The sequence below is a fragment of the Globicephala melas genome, chromosome 10 (genome assembly GCF_963455315.2).
Source record: "Globicephala melas chromosome 10, mGloMel1.2, whole genome shotgun sequence".
Classification (NCBI taxonomy): Eukaryota; Metazoa; Chordata; class Mammalia; order Artiodactyla; family Delphinidae; genus Globicephala; species Globicephala melas.
Window position 1 is genome coordinate 6,847,093 of NC_083323.1, and position 21,670 is coordinate 6,868,762.

Genomic DNA, 21,670 nt, shown 5'->3' on the forward strand with positions numbered 1-21,670 from the left:
TCCATGTATATGTGTTAGCATACGGTATTTGGTTTCCTCTTGCCCTTTATTTTTTCGTCTAAGGAATCCAAGTTTTGAAAGAATTCTAAAAAGTGGTATTTCTCAAGGAGTTTTAAACAATCAAAGCTTCTTCTGATTGCATGGGATAACTAGCCAGTGTTACTCAGCACAAAAGCTGAGCCTTTAGTTAGCCTGTGCAGCCATTGGGCTTTCGTAAATAACGAAGATAGATTGGTCCCAGGTCCCCATGATTACCTTGTGGATCCATAGGGGCCTGGAGGCCCTGGGTTGTAAATCAAAGACCTATTTGTTCAGCTGATACAGATAGGACAGCAGGGTGAAGAAACTGCAACTAGCGCCTACTTGTATTACGAAACTTCAGCCATCACTCAGTCATACAGAGCTGATGTTTATTATGTTTATTCACAATTTGATTATGCTCAGTGGATAGCACATCAGGAACCTCCCGGAGCCTGGGGATCTGAGCTATGGTCACAGACCATGCAGGAGGCTTCACTGGGGTTGGGAGGCTGAGGGCTTTCCCTGGGCCCATCTGCTGATAGGGAAGGAGGAGAGGCTGCGAGCATCACCATTTCTTAAGTTAGGGCTTTCTCCTTTCTATACTTCTCCACGCCCTGCAAGAAAGTAAAGCAGCAGTCAATTGGGTGACAGAGCCGTCCTCTTACCATATACTGAAAGAATTCCATACAGTGGTTCTACCAAACATGGGAGGAGATAGGCAGTTTTGAGTACATTCAATTATTCATTCATATATATACTGAACATTCACCAGAGACTGGGCACTGGGGGCCTAAAGGTATAAAAAGACATGTTCCAGGGCTTCCCTGGTGGCGCAGTGGTTGAGGGTCCGCCTGCTGATGCAGGGGACACGGGTTCGTGTCCCGGTTCGGGAAGATCCCACATGCCGCGGAGCCGGTAGGCCCGTGAGCCATGGCCGCTGGGCCTGCGCGTCCGGAGCCTGTGCTCCGCAATGGGAGAGGCCACAACAGTGAGAGGCCTGCGTACCACACACACAAAAAAAGACATGTTCCCTGCAGCAAGAATATGGTCAAGTAGAGTTTAGGGTATATCTTAAGCATATAATACTGACTGTCACAAGAGGTACTGGTCAGTTAGGGGACGGAGCAGTCACTTTCAAATGGAGGAAAGACTTCATCAAAGATAATGAAGAATTGGTAGAAATGAGAGCAGTGGGAAATAATCTTTCAATTGGGAGGAATAATGGGCCACTGGGAGTGGGCAAGAGAGTGAGTAACTCAAGAGATAGTGAATATTGGGGATAGGTATGTGGTTGGGAATATGGAAGGTAAGGCTGGAAGAACAGGTGTGACCAGATCATCGCAAGCCTTAAATGCCAGACTAAAGAGTCAGGAGGGTCCTTGTTTATAACGGTAATGCAGCCATTAGGGCTGCATTAGGGCACAGGAAGTCAGCACAAGACAGCTGGATGGAACTGGCACAGGGGAAGGGTTTGTGAGCAGTGTATGAACCAGGCGGCAGTGCCCGTGTACAGGCTGTGCTGGTGCAGAGCTTGGTAACCAGAGCTCACTGATGAGGGCCTGCAGTTTCTAAATTTCAATGTGGAGCTGGTGAAATGAAGTTGTTTGTGGTGGGTGTGTAAGGCATATTAAATTGTCAAGAATATTTGTGGGTTGAGAAAATTGAGTGTACATAAAAGGGCAAATAGAAAAGGCTGGCTGGGATCCAACCTGGTTGGAAGAGACGCCAGTGAATCGGTAAGTCAATAAGATAGTTTCTTTCATCCAGCATAGGGAAAAGGTGACATAAAAACATTAGTCACCAAGAGTCAATGCATTAAAAGTCTGTGCTTCTGCTTCGAATGTTCAGATTCTGCTACCAGGCCAAACTGCATCACAGTTGCATCAAAAGCAAGTCTTACCTATTAGTCGTCATCATCATCATCCTCTGGAACAAAAATATCATGCTCCTCAAGTAGAGCAGCAAAGTTCTTGCTAATTAGCGTCCCGACATAGAGAAAGGGGATCACAATGGAGAACACACGGAGAAGGCCGAAGGACATCTGCAGAGGGTCAAAGTGGTGGCTGTGAGCGCCAGAGCCCACTCCAGTAGGACCACAGAAGGCCTGGCCCTCTCAGGAGCATTCCCTCCTGTGGACCTGAGATCCATGATAAGCAACTTGATTTTAAAGTCCTTGGAAAAGTTCAGAGCAAGAAAAAAAATCACAAGAAGAGATAAAGTGATTTTATGGCCATCAAACTGTGCACTTGTAAGAAAAGTACAAGGCATTCGTGGACATCTAAAAGTTAGGGCACAACCTGTTAATTACTTGCAGATACTCATAAACAGGTGAGAAAGTACTACAAGCTGGACTAGGGAATAGAGTTCAGCTCTCCTTGAATAAACTACTAAATACATGAAAACAGATTACAAAAAAATGAACATGTACAGTGAAGGGATATTCTATACAGTTCTTTAACTGGTTCCCTGATGCCTGAGAAATTTGATTTCACTACATTAAATTTTAGAAATATGTTTTGAAAATCGAGCATGTCTTTATATTAAAAGACTAACTATTTAAATGCACTGGCGGAGTTTCAGTAAAATTTTAACATTTCCTCTCATATCTTCCTACGGAGTTTCAAAAAAAAGTTGTTTTTCGCTTCAGTTGTGCCTCTTTAAAGGCAGCTCTTCCCCAACATGACCGTGCTTCCTGCTGTGAAACAGCCCTGAACTCACCTTGTGTGAGCTTGCAGTCGGCCAGACTAGCTTTAAAAGAATGTTTTGTAAGTCTCACACAGCGCTGGAGTCAAAAAGCAAACTTACTTGGCATAAGAGACTGTTCCTATTTTACTGAGAAAACTCCAAGGGTACTGAGGGCATATGATAACACAGTGGCGGGAAAAAATAGGATCTGGTGGGAGTTGTACCAGCAGGAAATCTGAGTTCCGGAACCTAAGTCAGCTGCTAGCTTTGGACACTGGCTTCACTAGTCTGGCCCCAGATTCTTCATTTGTAAAAACACTGATGGTAATAATTCTCTGCACACCCAATCACATGAAATTAAATACTAGGTCAAAACTCGCAAAAAGATAAGGTCTGTCCCACTTACCCTTTATTTACAAAATCATTCCACAATTCGTTTTTCATCCCATCAACTCTATGGTGGAGAGGTTACATGACTTGTCTATACTGGATGCATAAAGCGGAGTCTTGTGGCTCCGGAGAGCCAGGGCACCACACTCCTCACGATGAGCTAGTGCTAAGTGCCGTCTTTCTCCGTTCTTGCCCCCCATCTGTCTCCACGCACCCCGCTCAACTGCCAGATCTAACCTGACCATTTCTTCCCATTTGTCAAAATTAGCAGCGCATCAGCGCAAAACTTTGTCCTTGATCCGTCTTCCGGTCTAAGGCGGTCGTTCGACTGGCCTTTGCTCCTATCAATCAGCGTGAGCCCGCACACACTCCCCACAATGACTGTCCTCGGCCCCTTCGCCCCGCCTCCAGGCAGACACTCACTTTCACCGGTTTGGGCAAAATGGCGCCGCTGCGAGTAACGATGACTGACCTCGATGGTACCAGACTCCGAACTAAGCCGCCCCGTCCGGCGGAGACATCGCCACCTTTCCCCAGGCTCAGCCCGCTCCGGAAAGCCCCAGATGCGACGGGTGCCAACGCCAGCCAGCGACTCGCTCCGGACGCCATCTCCCAGCTACCCGCCCCCTCGTCCGGGAACCTGCACCCCACCACCCGGCCCCCGTGCCGCTCTCAGGAGGAACGCCGCCCGAAGCCTCGCGAGGCTTTAGGGATCAGACGAGAGGTGCAGCTCACAGACTTGCGCAATGCGCCTAGTTCCTGTAGCGGCCCCACATGGTGACGTCAGGAGGATGACGCCAAGGGCCCGGTACAGCCCTCATTCCGGGCCTGGTGGGCGGGGCCCCCTGACTGGCGTTGTCCTTGTGAAGCCTTCAGATTTCTGTCATTGTTGCCGCACCCAGGACCGCCAGGGCGTGGCAGAGCAGGGGGTTGTTGAAATGAGAAACCACTTTAATTGAACTTCAAACTACTGTATTTTTTAAAACAATTTAAAAATACAAATTTGTTACTTGTGCTACTTGATTTTGGAATTTTATTTCATGCCAAGGTATATGTTATGTATAGCTAAATGGAAACTATATCTGAAAAGAGGAAAAATGGAGGCTTTCACACAAACTGTCCAGGTGATTGCTAAAGTAAACTTGAGCCAAAATAAGTAATAAAAAAACCATAATGTTTTAATCGTATAAAAAGCACTGTAACAATAAGCAAGATAACAAAAAGCCCGTAGTGTCTGTGTATAAAACAAGACGCATCGGGGCTGTGGGGCTCCCATACAGGGCTGGGGAGGTGGCCCCTATTCTTGGGAAACAGGCCTGGCTTCCTAGGAACTGGTCCAGGACCCTGGACGGCATGTCAGCCTCCTGGACTTAAGAGGCTCTGAGCCGAAGCCTCTAGCTCAGGCTGTCCAAGGCCCCAATAAGGGAGAGAGGCTAAGAAGGGGGAGATTGTGTATATCGGAGGAGGGGGATGACTGGACCAGGCTCTGCATCTTCCATCCAGCCACTGCCACCACACCCCTAGGCTATCAGGCTGATCTGGCCTCTGGCTCTGTCCAACCAGCCACTTTTCCTCTCAGAACAATCGATAAAGCAAATGCTTGGCACCATGCTGGTGAGAGTAGGAACAAGAGGATCTTGGCAGGCACACACTGGGTGCCAAGCAAGACTATGCCCGAGTTCCTAGGGGGTTTCAGGATGAGGAGCATCTCTCTGGGGGTCCAGCCAAGAGAGAAGAGTTTATCACAGCGTGCCAGGAAGCCTGTGCCCAAGCTCCTAGAGGCCCAGGACTGAACACCAAAGTAAGAAACTGGCTTTCCCAGGGATCCTCACTGCCTCCCCACTTCAGCTTCCCACTTGGCAGCTGAGGACACAGTACAGGAAGGATTTCTGCTGACATATAAAAGCTACTGGCCCTCCTGGGGCAATGACCAAGCACCATCTGTTGACAGGGCAGCCAGGGAAAGAAGATGGGGCCCTAACACTTCCGGAGCAGGATAAATCCCTCTTGACTGGCCAAGTGCCCTCTCCCTCCAAAGAGTCCTGTCCAAATTGCAGAGTGGGGGTCCCATGCCCAATCTTCTCATCACTCAGGATGAGCCGGGCTCCAGAAAGCCCCATAACACAGTAAATCCACTTTTTCTGACAATATCAGTCCCTCAAGCCAACACTGCAGCCAACTTCTGGTATTTATACAAGATTCCCCATGTTGGAAATTGTGTCTGTAGAATCGTGTGTAGGTGAAAGGCAGAGTGGCCTGTGGTCATGTAATATTCCCCACTTCCTCCATTTCATTAACATCCCCTAAGACAGGGGCAGTCAGGAGACCTAGGTCTGTGGCTGCTGAGCAAGCCACCTCTCCTTTCTGGCCCTCAGGAAATAAAGGGGTTGAAAGTTAATGATTCCTCAGTCCCCTCTAGGCGTGAGGGTGGATTTGGAACCTGGAGCAAGCCTAAAAAATAGGAAGGGGAGAACTCACATCCAACAGCAACTTCAGAAACCAGTAAACATTAAACTCTTGAAAAAGCACTGGCCCTGGTGTCCTGACCAGCAGGACAAGGGCTGAACCCGAAGGGCCCAGGCTCAGGGCCTATCCCGTTCCTCACATTCTGGCTGGCTCCCCTGGGCACTCTGCAGCCACACCCGCCTCAGCTCCATAATCTCCTGGCCATACCAGTCATGTAGAGTAGAGAAGCAGGAAGTCTCAGGGGACACGGGGCTCTGCCCCCTGCCTAGGAGGAGGCTGGCAGGGCCCTGCAACTCCCACTCGGCCAAGCCCCGCCCTGCTGGCCTGCTGCCCCCTTCTTCCACCAAGGCCATAGGGCTGCAATCTCTGGAGAGGGAGTAACCATTCTCCAGGCCAGGAGACCAGTAGTCAGAAGCCTGGGGCTTACAGCGGCTGGGAATGGCCTTCCAGGATGAGTGGCGATGCAGGTCCAGGCTGTGGCGGGCATCACGCAACTGGCTCTCCAGCTCACGCACCACCAGGCGCATGTAGCCAAAGCTTGCCCTGGACAGTGCCTTCACCCAGGCCTCCTGGGCAGCTGGCCCATCTGCCGCGAGCAGGTGTGGGCGCACTCCAGGGGCGTCGAAGCGGATGGCAAAGGCAAACTCTTCAGGCACGGGAGCCTCGGCCAACTCCACTGTGCAGCCCTCCAGCACCACTAGGCTCAGTGGGGCCCGGCCCTCTCGACTCTCAAAGGAGAACAGCAGGTTGCCTTTAAGGACAAACCAGCACCTTCGGCCAGTGCCACTGGGGGTGGGTGGAGTCCCTGCGCCCCCCCAAGTGCGCAGGAAGCCTGCGTGGTCTGCTGGGGAGTCGCTCAGGGCGTAGTGGGCCACACTCCTCTCGTTCAGCTTCATGGCTCGCGTAAGAACTGTGAGGTGAGAGAGGCAGACACAGATCAGAGGGAGGCAGCCCTTGTGCCCCTGTGGGAAAAAGAGCACTGGCTCTGGAGAGACCTGGGCCCCAGGCCTGTGGGCTCTTCTCACTTGCTGTGCCCTGAGGCTCTCAGTGTCTTCATCTGTGAAATGGGCTAGTCTCCCCTGCCTTTTCTCTCAAAGGGCTATTGTGAGGATCATGCAAAAAACTGGACATCAGAGGACTCAGAGAAAAGGATAATGTGATTGTATCAGACCAGGAGGTATGGCAGGGCTTTGACAGAGCTGTTTAAAACCCAAAGGAAAAGGCATCAGCTGAGCTGAAATGGACCCCAAACTCATAAAAACCATTGTGCTTAAACCATCCCCTAATCTGAGGGCCCCTTAGCTCCAACCCTGAAGCCAAACATCCAGGGTTTCTGTGAGCCCTGTGGACCCCTGCTGGCCTCTCATTTGTTAATGGCACAGCTGTCCTTTAGTAGCCTTCGGGGCCAGATAGGGCTGGGGTGGGGCAGGCCTGCCTCATTCCTCCATCATTGTGGGTTCAGACTGGGACCAGCTCAGTAAATAAGAGCGAAGTACAAACACAGGGCACGGCTGAGTAGGATCAACCTCAACCACTGAACGTTGGTGCCCCACAGGTCACAAGTGGCATCTCATCCAACTGTCCTCCTGACTCACAGAAAACTGAGGTCAGGACAGTGAAGGTGAACTGCCCATGGTCACACGGCCAGTGAGAAGCGGAGCTTGGTCTCCTGATTCACTCCCACCCTTTGGGAGCAAGTCTTGGCAATGACCCACTTACCAGCAGAGCTCACTGGGCAAAGGCAGGGGCCTCTCTTGTCTGGCCACACGGCTCAGCCCTTTGACCACGTGGTTTCTGGGACACCTGCAAAAGAATTCTCAAAGCCAGTCAACCCATCCTAAAGGATGAAAACTCCTACTCAGGCTTTGGGGCCAAATGAAACCACCACCTCCTCCAGGAAGCCTTCCCTGAACCCTGATAATTGCCCCCCCAACCACCACGGGACCACCCAGGCCCTGAACTTACGGGCAATTTAAGGAGCTGAGTCCCATTGTCCTGACCATCACTGTTCAGACCTCACTGCCCTGCCCTCTAATGCTAGGTCAGAGTTAAATGCCCTCATGGCTTCTTGCTTTTCCCTTCTAGCACTTGTCACAGTTTATTTGTGGTCTTCAAGTAAGCTAATCTGAGAGGCCTGTCCTGATCACTATGTCTAAGGTGGTACTGATCACGAAGGTGCTCTGATCTAAGGTGACCCAACCAGCAACCCCCTCACTTCTGTTTTCATCCCGCAATGATTTACTTTGTGTTTACACCGCTGTCCCCAGCCCCAGAATGTCTCCCAGTGTAACCCCCAATATCCAGCCCTTTGCAGGGCTTGGGAAGGCCCTCCGAAACTATTTGTTAAAATAACTGTGACTACAACAGTGGACAAAACAAAGTCCCTCCCTCCTGGAGCCTACATTTCAGCGGGGAGACACGCTGTAAAAAAAAGACAAAAATAAATAATAATTAGTGAATTTTTAAATTAATTAAATAATAAATAACGTAAGGACCGGTCTTGACAAAGGGCTATGGAGAGAAGCAAGCAGGGTCCTGAGACGGGGAAGGGCCATTCTCCGATGGTGGTCGAGGAGAAGCGGGGGTGGGGTGGGGGAGAACACAGATGTTTCCTCGAGGAGTGGCCTCAGCTCCGGGGCGCGGAGAGGGGATCCGGAGCCCACCGAACTGTCTCCGCACCCCCTCACGGGGACAGGCGTCTTCCACCCACCTCCCCACTCCAGGGATGCGAGGCCCGGACTTCAACCCCGGCGGGAAGCCGGTGCACCGCGTTTTTCTGAATTCTTTTGTTAGAGGAGCGGCGGGCTGGGGCGTGGGACTCCCTGGCCGGTGGCCACCGCTGGGAGCCCCTAACCCGCTGTCGCCCTGAAACAGGGTCGCCTCACCGGAACTCCCCGGCGAGCGCCGCAAACGCCGGGTGCGGCGGCCGCCTCGGTTTCCCTATCGCGCACGGAGCTGTCCCGCCACGTCCCCGCGGGCCACGCCCTCCCGGAGGCCGCCGCCTCCCGAGCCCGCCGGGCCCGCTCTCACCTCCGCGCCCCCGAAGCCCAGGAGGACGAACCGCGGGGTGGGTTGCGGCCGCGGCCAGGGGCGATTCCGGCTCGGGACCCCACGCCTCCGCCCGGGCCGCTAACTTGGCCACGGGAGCCGAAAGACCCCGCTTGGGCGGCTCGAGTTACCGCCCCCGCCCCTCCCCGCCCACGACTCACTAGGCCTCGCGATCCGCGAAGCCGTCCCGCGATCCATGCCCGAGGGAAACTGAGGCCCGACAGGCCGTGACCCGCCTGAGCCACAGTGCTGGTCAGTGGCGGGAGGCCTCGAACGCAGAGTCCCACCTCTGGCCGTCCGGGGGCCTTGGACCCAGTCCACCTCCCAGAGAACTCAGAGACCTTCCCTTTCCCCCTCCAGTCCCCCTCTCCCCGCCCGGCCCACTTCTCCCGCAGAGCCAAGCCTGGGACGGCCTCGGCCCAGACGCCTCCTCTGGGCGGGCTCCTATCCAGCCCGCGAGGCCCGGCCCAGCTTCCCAGCCACCCAACCCGGCACCTGGCGTCGCCCGGACCTCTGCTTCTGGGGATTATCCATTTCTGCTTCCGCCACTTCCGCCGGCCTGAAACGCAACTTCAGCGCCCAGACTCTGCCTGGAGTCAGTCGACAGCTAGGCCTGCAGTGAAGGTTGCAGGAGTGCACAACCAAACGCAGGAGGCTAGGGTTTCCCAGCAGCCCTGGAAGCCGGTGAGCTCAGAACACCTGCCCATGAATTTGCTGGTCCCCACGTCAGTTCTGCCCTTGCAGTTCCTGCAGCCTAGAATGCGCTTCCTTCTCAAGCCTGCCCCTCGGCTCTAACTCCTCAGGGCTCCTTCACATCATTTAGGTCTCAGCTCAAATGTCCCCTCCCTGGCCTTGAGAAAGTAGCCTACCTGCAGGTCTCTGTCACATCCCTGGGTTGTATTTTCATTATAGCACTAACCACTTATAAGAAAAGCTTCCCTACGCTCAGGCTTCTATTTCCTGTTTATTATGTCTCCCCCATTAACTTTTATTCAGTTAATAATAGAAACCATGGGCTTCCCTGGTGGCGCAGTGGTTAAGAATCCACCTGCCAATGCAGGGGACATGGGTTTGAGCCCTGGTCGGGGAAGATCCCACATGCCGCAGAGCAACTAAGCCAGTGTGCCACAACTACTGAGCCCGCGAGCCACAACTATTGAAGCCTGCGCGCCTAGAGCCCATGCTCTGCAGCAAGAGAAGCCACCGAAATGAGAAGCCCGTGCACCACAATGAAGAGTAGCCCCCGCTCGACACAACTAGAGAAAGCTCGCCCACAGCAAGGAAGACCCAAGGCAGCCGAAAAATAAAATAAATAAATTTTTAAAAAGTAATAGCACCCATAATAAATGTGCTAGAAGGCAATAAATTTTGTGGAAAATATAGAGCAGGGGCAAGGAGACTGGGAGTTGGGGCAGTAGGGCGGTTGCAATTTTCAAAAGAATGGTCAAGGTAGGGCTCACTGAGAAGGTGACATTTGGGAAATACTTGAAGGAAATGAGGGAGCCAGTCGTGCGAAAATCTGGAGGAAGAGTATTCCAGGCAGATGGAACAGCTAGTGCAACGGCCCAGAGGCCTGTTGTGTTTGAGGAACTGCAAGGGGGGGGGGAGGGGGGCAGGGAGGAGCAGCAGGAGGTGGGGTCAGAATGTGTGGCCTGGGGCTCTGTAAACCTGTGAGGGCTGTTACTCCAGGCTGAAATGAACACGGTCTTGAGCTATGTTTTAAAGCAGCGGTCCCCAACCTTTTTGTCACCAGGGACCAGTTTCGTGGAAGACAATTTATCCACGGAAGTGGGGAGCGGGGGCGGTGGGGGGCTGGTCAGGCGGTGATGCGAGCGACGGGGAGCGGGGAGCGGCAGATGAAGCCTCATGCTTGACCGCCGCTCACCTCCTGCTGTGCGTCCTGGTTCCTAACAGCCCGTAGACCGATACCGGTCCGCGGCCCGAGGGTTGAGGACCCCTGTTTTACAGGATTTCTCTGGCTGCTAAGGAGAGAATAAATGTGGGTGGAAGCAGACCGGTGAGGAGGCTGCTGGAGTAATACAGGCAAGATGTGATGGGGGCTGGGAGAGTAGAGAGAGGTGGCCAGATTCAGGATGGGTTTTGAAGGTAGAGAGTGCAAGGTTTGCAGAGAGGTTGGATGTAGGGAGTGAGGGGAAGAGGAGGCAAGGAGGACTCCAGCGGTTTGGCCTGAGCACCTGGAAGGAGAGTTGCCATTACCTGAGACATGGAAGTGGCAGGTGTCTGGGGCCAGTTATGTTTGAGATGCCCAGTGATCATCCAAGTGAAGGTACCAAGAATAAAGTGCTTGGTACCTAGCGGTTGCTCAATAAGTATTTGATGAATGAAAGAGGAAGGAATATGCAAAGTGCCTGGATAAGAATAATGGGTGGTCCGAGTATTAGGTAAGGAAGGAGAGTCTCCTGGCTTTGAAGGAACTGTGTCCTCCACCTGGTTTGCTTTCTCCCACCCATCCTCCTCGTGGTGCCTATTCATCTGCCACTACTGTTTTTGAGCGGCTTACTACGGGCCCTGCTTCAGGGCATTCTCCCATTTTTCCTTAAAAAAGCCCCCAGCAGGTATTCACGCCACAGCTCTTTATCGAGCATCATCTATGCACTATCCTCGCCTTCAGGGAACCCAGCAGAGGTGAAAGGACTAGCTTCACGTGAAGCCGCAGTTGGCTCGTGCCTGCCTCGGGGGCGCGCAGAGCCGGAGATCGAAGGAGGTGGGGCTTGGGGATGTTCCGAGGGCTTACTGGGCCGGTAGAGGGCGGGGCAGGACGTTGCTAGGGGGATTCTGTTAGGTCCTCCGGGGAAGGTTAGGCGCAGTGAGGCCCCGCCCCTCTCGAACGCCGGAAGCGAATCAGGTGACTGCGGTGGTGGCTGGTTCCCGAGACCGAAGCAGGCGGCTTGGAAGGGGTGAGTGTCAAATGTGGACGACTCTGGTTGGGGTCCCCGTGGTGGGCCGCTGGGCCTGCGGTCTTTGGGGACGGGGGGCGGCAACCCAGACCTGGAGGGAATACGGAGCCTGGTCCCGGCCCGCCGCTTCCGTTCTTCCTGAGCGTCCTCGAGCCTGTCGCTGCCTCTCTCTGACCCCAGTCTGGCAGAGGGCCGCCCTTGGGCGCTCGGGGTTCCCAGCAGCGCAGAAGGGGTGCGGTCTAACGTCCAAGATACCTTGTTTAGTATTTCCTCAGGAAGAACCCAGGCTCGGGGAAGTGATGGCTGGGGTAGAGGGGGGGAGCGGTGACAGGGCTTGGGGACCCAGTGTGGGATCCACACCCAAGGTTAAGGGCGGCAGGGCTAGCCAGGCAGTAGTGACGCCAGTGCTTTTCTAACGTTTCTTAGCTTCCAGAGCCCAACATATAGAGCTGGTAAAAGCAGGGCAGATCTGGTCAGGTCCCGAGACGCTGAGTCCAGAGCGATGTTGCTGAAGACAGGTACCTACACGGATGGGGGTGGCTTTGGGAGGGTAGGTGACCAGTTGGGGGTGGGAGCTACCTGGAGGAAGTTCCAGTCCTGTGGTGTCTCGGCCTCCTTCCCTGATGTGGGTATGTGGGGAGACATGTTCCTCTCATTCCTGGAAGTGGGCCTGGAAAGGAGGAAGTGCTCCCCACCTAGGAATCAGTTCCCCTCCAAAGAGGCCTCTTCCTTGCGCACCCCCTCTACCCCAAAGCACAGAGGCCCTATCTTATTAACATCAACATGTAATAAGAACAGCCCTGTAAAGTCAGTACAGTGATTCCATCTTGCAGATAAAGAAACTGAGGCCCTAGAGGGAAAGTGAGCTGGCTGGGTGCAGGTCCAACCGGCTGGCCTCTTAAGCCCTTCTGAAGCCTCTTGGGTGTCGGTGGAGAACAGAGAGCCCTGGATGGGACTCAGGAGACCTGGAGTCTGGCTACACTGTACTGTCAAGTTCTGTGTGAATGGAGTGGGGGGAGCTGGTCAGGGTGTAGAAGGGATATGACCTCAGGGTGTTAGTTTTTGATAATTCCAGCACTGCTGTGGTAACAGCAAAGTGGGAATCCGGGCCTCAAACACGTTGCCCCACCCCAGGCACCATCCACCCACTCACAGCACTCCTGGAGCCAGGAGTTGCAGGAAGAGCCCATTCCACCTTAAACGCGAGAGTCTAGTTCCCCTAATGTGCAGGCCAGCAGCCTCTGCAGGGCTGGGCAGCACGTGGGTGGGGTGGGGTGAGGGCTGGAGCTATAGGAGCCACTCACAGTTATCCTTCCAACCCCCTGCAGTGCTCTTGCTGGCCTTGGTGGCCCAGGTGCTGGTTCTGGAGAACGGGCTCCTGCGGAAGCCACCCATGGGCTGGCTGGCCTGGGAACGCTTCCGCTGCAACACTGACTGTAACGAGGACCCAAAGAACTGCATCAGGTGAGTAAGGTCGGCACCACCCAACAGGCTTGCCTAGGGCCCTCACAGAGTGGGAGCAGCGAGTGGGGGTCAGCTAGGAAAGAGGGCAGGGTTAGAGCCCCCCATCCCAGAGAGAAAGCAACCAGAGGTGACTTTTGAGACCTCTGACACTCAGCTTCATGACCAGCTTGGGGCCTCTGTGGTGACCTCAGGCCTGTGGGGCAGGGACCCTGTGGTGGACGCAGCCGCTGAGATAATGGAAAGAAGGTAACAGTTAAGGGCCAGGCTGGACCCCGCATGCTTTCCATTGGCCCGGTTCTGCTTCTTGGCTTGGGGGCCCCGTCACTCCTCTTGCTCCACCCTGCTCATGGCTCATGACATAATCCTTGGTACCCCTCACACTTGTTACCTGGCTTAGTCCTCGGCTGACAGCAAGGCCATGGTACTTGTAGGCTGGATTCACACTCAGAGCATCTAAGAAGTTTGAAAAGCTCTGAGGAACGGGGGGTGGGGTTAAGGTTAGGCCAGTGCTGGGCCACTGAGCAGCCCTGTCCCCTACCCCTCGCCAGTGAGCGGCTCTTCATGGAGATGGCTGACCGGCTGGCACAGGATGGATGGCGGGACCTGGGCTACGAATACCTTAACATCGATGACTGCTGGATTGGTGGACGTGATGCCAAAGGCAACCTGGTGCCTGATCCCAAGCGCTTCCCCAACGGCATGGCCTTCCTGGCTGACTACGTGAGCCCCACCCCAGCCCTGCCCCTTGGCCTGTGGGCCAGACCGCTCTTTCCACCCCATCCTACTTAGGGCTCATTTCTGTAATCCCTGCTTGAGAACTCACAGTCTGGTGGAGGAAATAGATACATGGACAGGTAGTTTTGACCCACTGTAGTGGGTGAGAGCAAGGAAGGACATCTTATTCAGCCTGGGATTTCAGGAAGGTTCTCCAGAGGAAGCAATTCTTGAGCTGATACTGGAGAGATGGCATTCAAGGGAATGGCAGAAACAAATGCCTAGAGGCCAGAAACAGCCCATGCAAGGTGTGTGTGTTGGAGGGAGGGGAAGTATCATGGTTGGCAGAGGCCAGGCCAGCAAGCTGAGACCCTTTCCTTTGGGCTTTAGGAAGTCATTGAAGGTTTTTATTTATTTATTTATTATATCTTTAAAATTAATTAATTTATTTTTGGCTGCATTGGGTCTTCATTGCTGTGCGCAGGCTTTCTCTAGTTGTAGTGAGCGGGGGCTACTCTCTGTTGGGTACGCAGGCTTCTCATCGTGGTGGCTTCTCTTGTTGCAGAGCACGGGCTCTAGGCTCATGAGCTTCAGTAGTTGTGGCATGCGGGCTCAGTAGTTGTGGCGCATGGGCTTAGTTGCTCCATGGCATGTGGGATCTTCCCGGACCAGGGCTCGAACCTGTGTCCCTGCATTGGCAGGCAGATTCTTAACCATTGCGTCACCAGGGAAGTCCCATCATTGAAGGTTTTAATGGGGCCTGGTCAGATGTGCCTGGGACGTGGCTCCTTGAGGTGCTGCCTGAGCCCAGTGTGTTGTCAACCCCCCACAGGCTCATTCCCTGGGCCTGAAACTGGGCATCTACGCGGACATGGGCAACTTCACCTGCATGGGTTACCCAGGCACCACGCTAGACAAGGTGGTCCAGGATGCTCAAACCTTCGCGAAGTGGAAGGTGGACATGCTGAAGCTGGATGGCTGCTTCTCAACCCCCGAGGAACGGGCCGAGGGTGGGTCCCACAGCTGGCTGGGGGCCATTAGGTAGACAGGGAGGGGTGGCCATGGAAGGCCCCACAGTGCTCATCTGTCTGTATGGCCCCTAGCGGGTAGCATTTCCCAATTCCCCTCACCCAGGGCCTAGGGGGATCTTGGCTCCCAGGCTCCCTAAAGATGGGTTGGTACCATGCCCCTACCTGGGAAGTGTTTGCAGCTCTGGGTACAGGGAAGCACCTCCTTGAACCGTAGTTTCCTCCCATTTGGTGGGAGGTTTGGGCTGAGGCCCCAGATTTCATCTTGTGTCTCTTCATCCTAAAATGTGAGGGTTGGACTTCTCCAGGGTACCCCAAGATGGCTGCTGCCCTGAATGCCACAGGCCGCCCCATCGCCTTCTCCTGCAGTTGGCCAGCCTACGAAGGGGGCCTCCCCCCAAAGGTAAGCCATTCTGTGAACCCACCTGGCAATGCCCCTCATACCCAGGCCTCCTTGCCTTCTATGCAGTCAGGGCTCCTCTCATCATAGTTGCTCACATGCTGATTTGTAGGTCTAGGAAAGGGTCATAAGTACCTGAGGGGGCCTGAGCTAGCCCAGGGTCTTAGAGGAGACACTTGTCAGGTGGGCTGAAGGGATGGGTATCCAAGGCATGGGAACCATATGTTATGTGCTGACACAGCACCCAACAAGCAGTCAGAATCCTGGGTTTTGCCGAGTGGGCTAGGAGATCCAGAAGGCTGGTGAGGCCAGGCAGGTGGGGCCTGGCCTCTGAAAGGCCTCGTGGGCATCTCACCAGGGACCCTTCAGCATGTAGGGTGCTAGAAAGGGTGGAATCAGACTTGCAGACCCGAGGGAGAACCCTGGCAGAGGGTGGGACTCACTGAGAGAACACGGGGGTGGGTGTGTGGTAGGGAAGGTTATGGTATGCCAGCCTGGGTCCATATCCTGGGCTTGGCCCCAGCTGGCGTGAGAGGGAGGGGTCGGCTCCTGGCACTAGCACGCATGGAGGAGAGGCCGGGCAGCTCCAGAGCAGGGCCACTCCCTCTGAGGCCTTCCTCATCCTCAACACGCTCAAGGTCTGTTCTCTTCTCCCTTCCCTACCCTCTATGTCTCCTGCTGAGGCTCCCCAGCCCCTTTGCAGGGCTCTAGGCAGCAGAGTGTGACTCTGGTGTTGGACTCTGCCTTCCCCCCAAATCCAGGTGAACTACACTCTGCTGGCGGACATCTGCAACCTCTGGCGCAACTATGACGACATCCAGGACTCCTGGAGCAGCGTGCTCTCCATCCTGGACTGGTTTGTGACCCACCAGGACATTCTGCAGCCGGTGGCAGGCCCTGGGCACTGGAACGACCCAGACATGGTACCAGCATGGAGGGGGATGGCCCAAGGCCCACTGCCCTATGCTGTCTTCCTGGACGCTGACTGCCAGGTTCTAGACCAGCATATCAGAAACGTGTCCTTGAACCAGCCGTGCTGGACTTGCCTTGGGGGCTTACAGTTCTGTTCCCAGGGCCCCACCCCACCTCTTGGATCAGAATGTTCAGAGAGGGCCTGGGAATGCCCATTGTTAAGTCTTCCCAGGCAGTTCTGATGTGTCTTGAAACTTGAGAACTTGATCTGTAGTGACTCTTGTGTGAGACCTTATTCCTGCATAGGGTAAAGATCACAGATAGTCCACACTCTCTTGCCACCCTTCCCTAGACTCTTTGCCAGGTCTGCCTCTGACCCCTCTCTCAATGCTCTGTATTGTTACCCTCCACAGGCAGAACTGGCCTCTCATACCTACCTCACTCATAGCCCTGATCACTTAAATTTCTTTGCAATTTATCTTACAGTTTTATAGCTATCTCTTTAGTCAACGAGTATTTACCGTCAGTGATGATTATAATAATTACAAATACTAGGCCAGATGGAGAGGTGCCTGGAGAAACAGAAATTGACCTGCTTTAGAGTTCCAGCTCCAGCTCTGCCACTTACCTTGGGCACGTGACTTAATTTTTTTCTGTGACTCAGCTTTGTCAATTGGAAAATGGAAATAATAATAGCAGCTGCTATATATATAGGGTTGTTTTGAGGGTTAAAAGGATGACCCTTTTTTTTTGTTTTATTTTTTTTTTTAGGCCAGCACATGGCTGATGTTGCAAACAGGACTCAGCTCCCTGGGGCTGGAGGGGAGCTGACCTTCATTGACCTATTAGGCACCAGGCCCAGGGCCAAGTCCTTTTTTAAAAATTATTTTATTTTTTGGCCATGCCACATGGCATGCGGGATCTTAGTTCCCTGACCAGGGATCAAACCCACTCCCCCTGCAGTGGGAGCGAGGAGTCCTAACTGCTGGACCACCAGGGAAGTCCCCAGAAGGATGACCCTTTAAATGTCTGGCATGGTTTGGCACATATACAGTGCTTAGTTAAATTGGTGTCACTAAGTACACAAGAGTGTTGAGTTGGCAGTAATCGTTTGTGTCCTGTTGGTGTATTGGTTGCACTGAGGACAGGAGTGCCCGTTGGTGTAGTCAGCTGTCGTTAGGGCAGGTGGGTGGCTAGTGGCAGGAGCAGAGACTCTGTCCGGGTCTGGTTTACTACCATCCTGGCTGTATTTCTTGACTTGCATATTCCAGTTTATAAACGCTTTTGGCAACAGGATCCATTGGATCCTCTGAACAACCTGTGACATGGTCAGAGCATATTATCACCCGCATATTCTTGATGGAAGAAAAAACCTGAGGCTCTGAAAAGTGACTTGACCCACCCCAAGGCCACGCTGCTGGGGAATGGTGTTTGCAGAACCAGGGCCCGCACCTGGCCATCCTCCCCCATCTCTGTCTTCTTTTGCTACAAGTTTAGGGTTGGTCCCCACGCCCACCGCCCTGAAGAGGGCAGAGCTTAGCAATCCTCTTTTCTGCCCCCAGTTGCTCATTGGGAACTTTGGCCTCAGCTTCGAGCAAGCCCGGGCCCAGATGGCCCTGTGGACGGTGCTGGCAGCCCCCCTCTTCATGTCCACGGACCTGCGTACCATCTCCGCCCAGAACATGGACATTCTGCAGAATCCACTCATGATCAAAATCAACCAGGATCCCTTAGGCATCCAAGGACGCAGGATTCTCAAGGTACTGGGGGTGTGGGAGCAAGGAAGGGAGGCTGAGAGACTGGGCTCCCCTGGAAACAAGTCTGCAGGCCAGAGGTTCAGGGGTCGGGACTGGGCCTCTGAAATCCACTCAATCCCTCCTAGTTGCATTCAGTCGAAGTCTCTACTGGGAGCTGCTTCGACTGTCCCTCACTTGCCTGGGTAAGAGCAGGGCCAGGGCAGGACAGCTTGTGGGATTTGGGGAAGGGAGACATCACCACACATGCACAAGGGATCAGTGTGGCCCCTCGGTTTGGAACTACAAAACTTCTGCACAAGTCTGTGATGGCTGGCAGAGAAATAGGGCTTGCCTTCAGAGTTTAGGAGTTGTTTGAGCCATGGAGTACAACTACTACTAGTACTAGTGTAGACTAGTTGTTGAGCACCTAGTGTGTGCTAGACATTCTAGATACATTTTCTCAGAAGGTCGATGCTCCTTCCCTGTTTTACAAATGAGGAAACTTAGACTTGAAGAGTCTCAGTAACTTTATACCAAGGCCACACAATTGGTAAGTGGTACAACAGGACTAGATGCCGATAGTGTCACCTCAAAGCTTGTGCTCGTTGCCCAGATCCTTGCCTCTCTAGTAAAAGGAAATCTACACCAATATAGAAAGCACCTGCTGAACTGGTGATGCCCAGAGGCGATAACTAATCCTGCCAGAGGGGCGGATGGTGGAGCCAGGCCCAGGGGCCTTCTGGAGGCTGTGGCTTCACCCTCCTGGCTGCTCAGGGCAGAGCTCATCGTTCTAACTGGACGGTGCCCTCCAGTCCAGTGCCAGGGGCTGTCCATGTCTGTCTCTCCTGTTATCCTGTAAGCTCTCTGAGGCGGGACCTCATGCAGCATTTATCTGTGTCCTGGCGTGGGGCCTGGCACAGAGTAAGTGTCGGGGAGCATCTGCTGAGTCAGGGAAGGAAGGATGGAAGGTGGAGTTAAGATGAGTTGTGTGCTGGAGGGCTGTGGTTGCCCCTCCAAGCTTCTGCCTGACATGGAACTGTGGGCTGGCGAGACCCAGAGCTCAAGGGCGGGTTGGGAAGGGAGCTTCAGGGCCTGCTGAGCAGGGACCCCAGCCAGTAGCCATGTTCTGCGCCAGGAGAAATCCCACATTGAGGTGTACATGCGGCCCCTGGCCAGTGAGGCCAGTGCTATAGTCTTCTTCAGCCGCAGGACAGATATGCCGTATTCCTACCGGACCTCCCTCGCCCGGCTGAACTTCACCAGCTCCAAGGTGTATGAGGTGAGTGCCCTGCTACCTGCAGCGCTTTGGGTTTCCCTGAGGGTGTTGCTGGGTCCTACTCATACGGGGGCTCCTTCACTCACACACCGTCCCCTAAGCCGTGGGCCTTGGGTCCTCTGGCTGGTGCTGTGCTCTGCACTGGTGTTTTCAAGCTACACAAATGAACCACCGTGTGTAAATGAGTCCCGTCAGCCCCCGAGGCCGCGTGTTTCCCCTCTGCAGTCTTGCTGGCACATGTCTCAGGTTCTTGGTGGGCTGGGCCCGCACCACTGCCAGTACTTGGGCATCTGTTGGCTTTGCCAGAGGGGAAGTCATGGGGACTCGGGCTCCCACTTCTGTAGGGCATACTGGAGGGTCAACACAGGCCAAAGTGCAGGCTCTTACATCCCCTGGAGTGGGGGGCGGGGGGGGGTTGTCCCTGTGCAGCCATTCTTAGGGTGGCATAGTGCTGTGCTCCCCCCTGCAGGCCCAGAACGTCTACACGGGTGACATCATCAGTGGCCTCCGGGATAAAACCAACTTCACATTGATCATCAACCCTTCCGGGGTGGTGATGTGGTACCTGTATCCTATCAGGAAGCTGGGGACGCCCCAGCAGTGAGGAGCTGGGACGTGTGACAGGCTGTGGCAGCACCACTGAGCCCAGGCCACGGAGGTTCCACGTGCTGAGGGCCAGTAGGTGGGGGCGTCTTCTACCCGTCAGACCCGAAGTGCAATCTCAGGGCCGGGTTCTACGCCCTGCACAAGTGTGAAGTCTCTTGGAAACTTGTCTTGGGGAGACTTCCTGTGGCCTCTCTGGCCTCTACCTCATCTGTTCAGCCCCATGGATGTTGCTGAACAACTCGGCCAGCCTCCTCAGCCCCCATAGGCAGAGGCACCGATACTTGTCAGGATTCTAGCCTCTGACCTTCTTTTTACTGACTCTGAAATCAGGATTTGGAATTTTCTTAAAATTAGGAGTGGAGCTCTGACCTCTTGTCGGGAAGTCCCATGAATTATTATGTGATCAACTTTCCTGCCCGGAGAAGGCCTTACAGGCTGACACTGCCTGGGAGTGACCTTGGTTCCTTCGGGTCACCAATAAAGCTGTTCTTTAGTCAAGTAGTTGTAATATGGACCTGGGGCCAGGGGCTGATCAGGTGGGGACTCTGGGTGGCACTACACAAGGTGCTGGTTTCAGATTTCACCTTGCATGGAAGATGTATGGCCTCTTCTGGCTCCTCATTCCACCGCGACCTGCAGACTGTACTTCTGGCCATGCCAGGCTTGCCTCCCGCCCCAGTCATCCCTGCTGTGCCTAGCATCATGGTGGTGGTAACGGCACAGTGAGGCGGACTAGTGATGGTCCCAGGCCCTCTTCCCCACCGCATTCAGACGTTACAGGGTCTGCCAGCCACTACCCGCACTCAGCAGCCCCTCTGCTGCACAGTGAAAGGCCCTTGACCTGCTAAGGAACGTTGCGTTACTGTCTTCAGCCTCTTTCAGCTCCTCTCCCCCTTCCTGACAGGGCTTCGCTCACTGACGCTCCTGGGCTGGGTGCAGCCGAGGGCAGTCAGCTCTGCCTTTCTCCCACAGGGCTTGTGTAGCTTGTCCTCTGCCCACCAGTGCCCCCAGCTCCTCCCTTAGTTTCTCCTCTCCTAACCTGGCTGCAGAGGAGTTTCAGATCCCTCAGCTATGTGCAAAGAAAGGTCCAGGGGCTCTTTGTGTCTTACAATATATATCCTGCCCCTCCTCTTAGGGAAAAGGGTATTAAAGTAAAGAATGGCAGGTTCTGACTGCCTGCCTTTGGTTCCTGTTTCCCAAGCCCTCTTTTTAGCTAAGGCCTCAGGGCACCTGTCTTCCCTAGTGGCTCTTGTTCCCCTCTGGAAAGCTGGCAGCAGACCAGGCTAGGTACGTTCTCCTTGTGCTTTGAATGTGGGAGCACCCAGTGCCTCAGGCTTTGCATGGTCCTGCCCTGTGGGAACTCTTCTGGGTGGATCTCCCATGTTCCCTCCCTCAGGGTTTAAGGTCATTGTATTTGGAGTATGTTATAAAGAACTCACAAACATACATTTTATAGTGTAATTTAAGATTTCTGGAGCTTCCCTGATTGAGTCTGGGGTCATCAGAGGAAGCTCCCTTTTCCCAGTTGGTGTCTTGAGGCTGTGGGTCACTTAGGAGGACAGAAGCCTACCTCATCCCAGGCCTCTGCCCTTTGAGGTCTGTCACCCTATGCATAGCTCCAGCTTTGGGTCTTGGTCATAGTGCTGGGCAAGCCAAGCAGAATGGTTTCGGGCAGAAACACTTCTTTTGCTAGCCCCAGGAAAGAAATCTTTTCCACCCCCGTGGGATGTGGTGGAGACCACCAGACTTGGGAGTTGGGGCCAAGGACCAGCATGGATTTGACCAGTCAGTTTCTTTGCCTTCCAGACACAGAGATAGTTACATGTCTTTACTTGCTGTATAACTTTATCCTGAGGGTACCTGACTGGTTCTATCACGTTAGCCTTTATTCTCTTAAGGCACACGCTATCTTCCAGGACATTGTTTTACTCCCTTCCGCCCAAGGCCAGTATGGGACTAAATTAATTTTTCCCAGTTCAAGGCAGCCTTGTCTGGACCCAAGGGTA

General features: G+C 53.9%; 3 protein-coding genes across 8 annotated transcripts; 1 reads left to right on the forward strand and 2 right to left on the reverse strand.

Moving 5' to 3' along the window:
• Positions 1 to 396: 396 nt before the first annotated feature.
• Positions 397 to 3,791, reverse strand: SMDT1 (single-pass membrane protein with aspartate rich tail 1). Its single transcript, XM_030855777.2, has 3 exons — positions 3,520 to 3,791; positions 1,922 to 2,062; positions 397 to 635 (listed from the first exon to the last, which is right to left on the reverse strand). The coding sequence occupies exons 1-2, from the start codon at positions 3,703 to 3,705 to the stop codon at positions 1,925 to 1,927; spliced, it is 324 nt and encodes a 107-aa protein (XP_030711637.1). The 5' UTR covers positions 3,706 to 3,791; the 3' UTR covers positions 397 to 635; positions 1,922 to 1,924.
• Positions 3,792 to 3,906: 115 nt separating this feature from the next.
• PHETA2 (PH domain containing endocytic trafficking adaptor 2) lies at positions 3,907 to 9,206 on the reverse strand. 3 transcript variants are annotated; one of them, XM_070046421.1, is made up of 3 exons: positions 9,122 to 9,206; positions 7,282 to 7,365; positions 3,907 to 6,472 (listed from the first exon to the last, which is right to left on the reverse strand). In XM_070046421.1, exon 3 carries the CDS (start codon positions 6,456 to 6,458, stop codon positions 5,679 to 5,681), a length of 780 nt encoding a protein of 259 aa, XP_069902522.1. In that variant the 5' UTR covers positions 6,459 to 6,472; positions 7,282 to 7,365; positions 9,122 to 9,206; the 3' UTR covers positions 3,907 to 5,678. The 3 variants fall into 3 exon arrangements, with proteins under 3 accessions (XP_069902522.1, XP_030711634.1, XP_060161764.1); XM_030855774.2 differs by lacking the exon at positions 9,122 to 9,206 and adding an exon at positions 8,772 to 8,947; XM_060305781.1 differs by having other exon boundaries at positions 3,907 to 7,365.
• A 2,198-nt stretch (positions 9,207 to 11,404) lies between these two features.
• On the forward strand, positions 11,405 to 20,162 carry NAGA (alpha-N-acetylgalactosaminidase). Of its 4 annotated transcripts, XM_030855764.2 has the most exons (10): positions 11,405 to 11,528; positions 11,955 to 12,046; positions 12,857 to 12,992; positions 13,541 to 13,712; positions 14,539 to 14,716; positions 15,043 to 15,137; positions 15,896 to 16,057; positions 17,609 to 17,806; positions 18,918 to 19,061; positions 19,528 to 20,162. In XM_030855764.2, exons 2-10 carry the CDS (start codon positions 12,031 to 12,033, stop codon positions 19,660 to 19,662), a joined length of 1,236 nt encoding a protein of 411 aa, XP_030711624.2. In that variant the 5' UTR covers positions 11,405 to 11,528; positions 11,955 to 12,030; the 3' UTR covers positions 19,663 to 20,162. The 4 variants fall into 4 exon arrangements, with proteins under 4 accessions (XP_030711624.2, XP_060162193.1, XP_060162194.1 ...); XM_060306210.1 differs by having other exon boundaries at positions 18,918 to 20,162; XM_060306211.1 differs by having other exon boundaries at positions 11,464 to 11,528; positions 11,962 to 12,046; positions 18,918 to 20,162.
• Positions 20,163 to 21,670: the final 1,508 nt, after the last annotated feature.

What these genes read in the sequence shown, in the direction of transcription:
- SMDT1 (XM_030855777.2), bottom strand. Translation starts at nt 3,705, where the DNA reads ATGGCGTCCGGAGCGAGTCGCTGGCTGGCGTTGGCACCCGTCGCATCT. An exon ending in TTTTGCCCAAACCGGTGAAA is followed by an intron (nt 2,063 to 3,519) that starts GTGAGTGTCTGC and finishes GACCCTCTGCAG; the next exon opens with ATGTCCTTCGGCCTTCTCCG.
- PHETA2 (XM_070046421.1), bottom strand. Translation starts at nt 6,458, where the DNA reads ATGAAGCTGAACGAGAGGAGTGTGGCCCACTACGCCCTGAGCGACTCC.
- NAGA (XM_060306210.1), top strand. An exon ending in TGGCCTTCCTGGCTGACTAC is followed by an intron (nt 13,713 to 14,538) that starts GTGAGCCCCACC and finishes AACCCCCCACAG; the next exon opens with GCTCATTCCCTGGGCCTGAA. An exon ending in AAGGACGCAGGATTCTCAAG is followed by an intron (nt 17,807 to 18,917) that starts GTACTGGGGGTG and finishes GTTCTGCGCCAG; the next exon opens with GAGAAATCCCACATTGAGGT.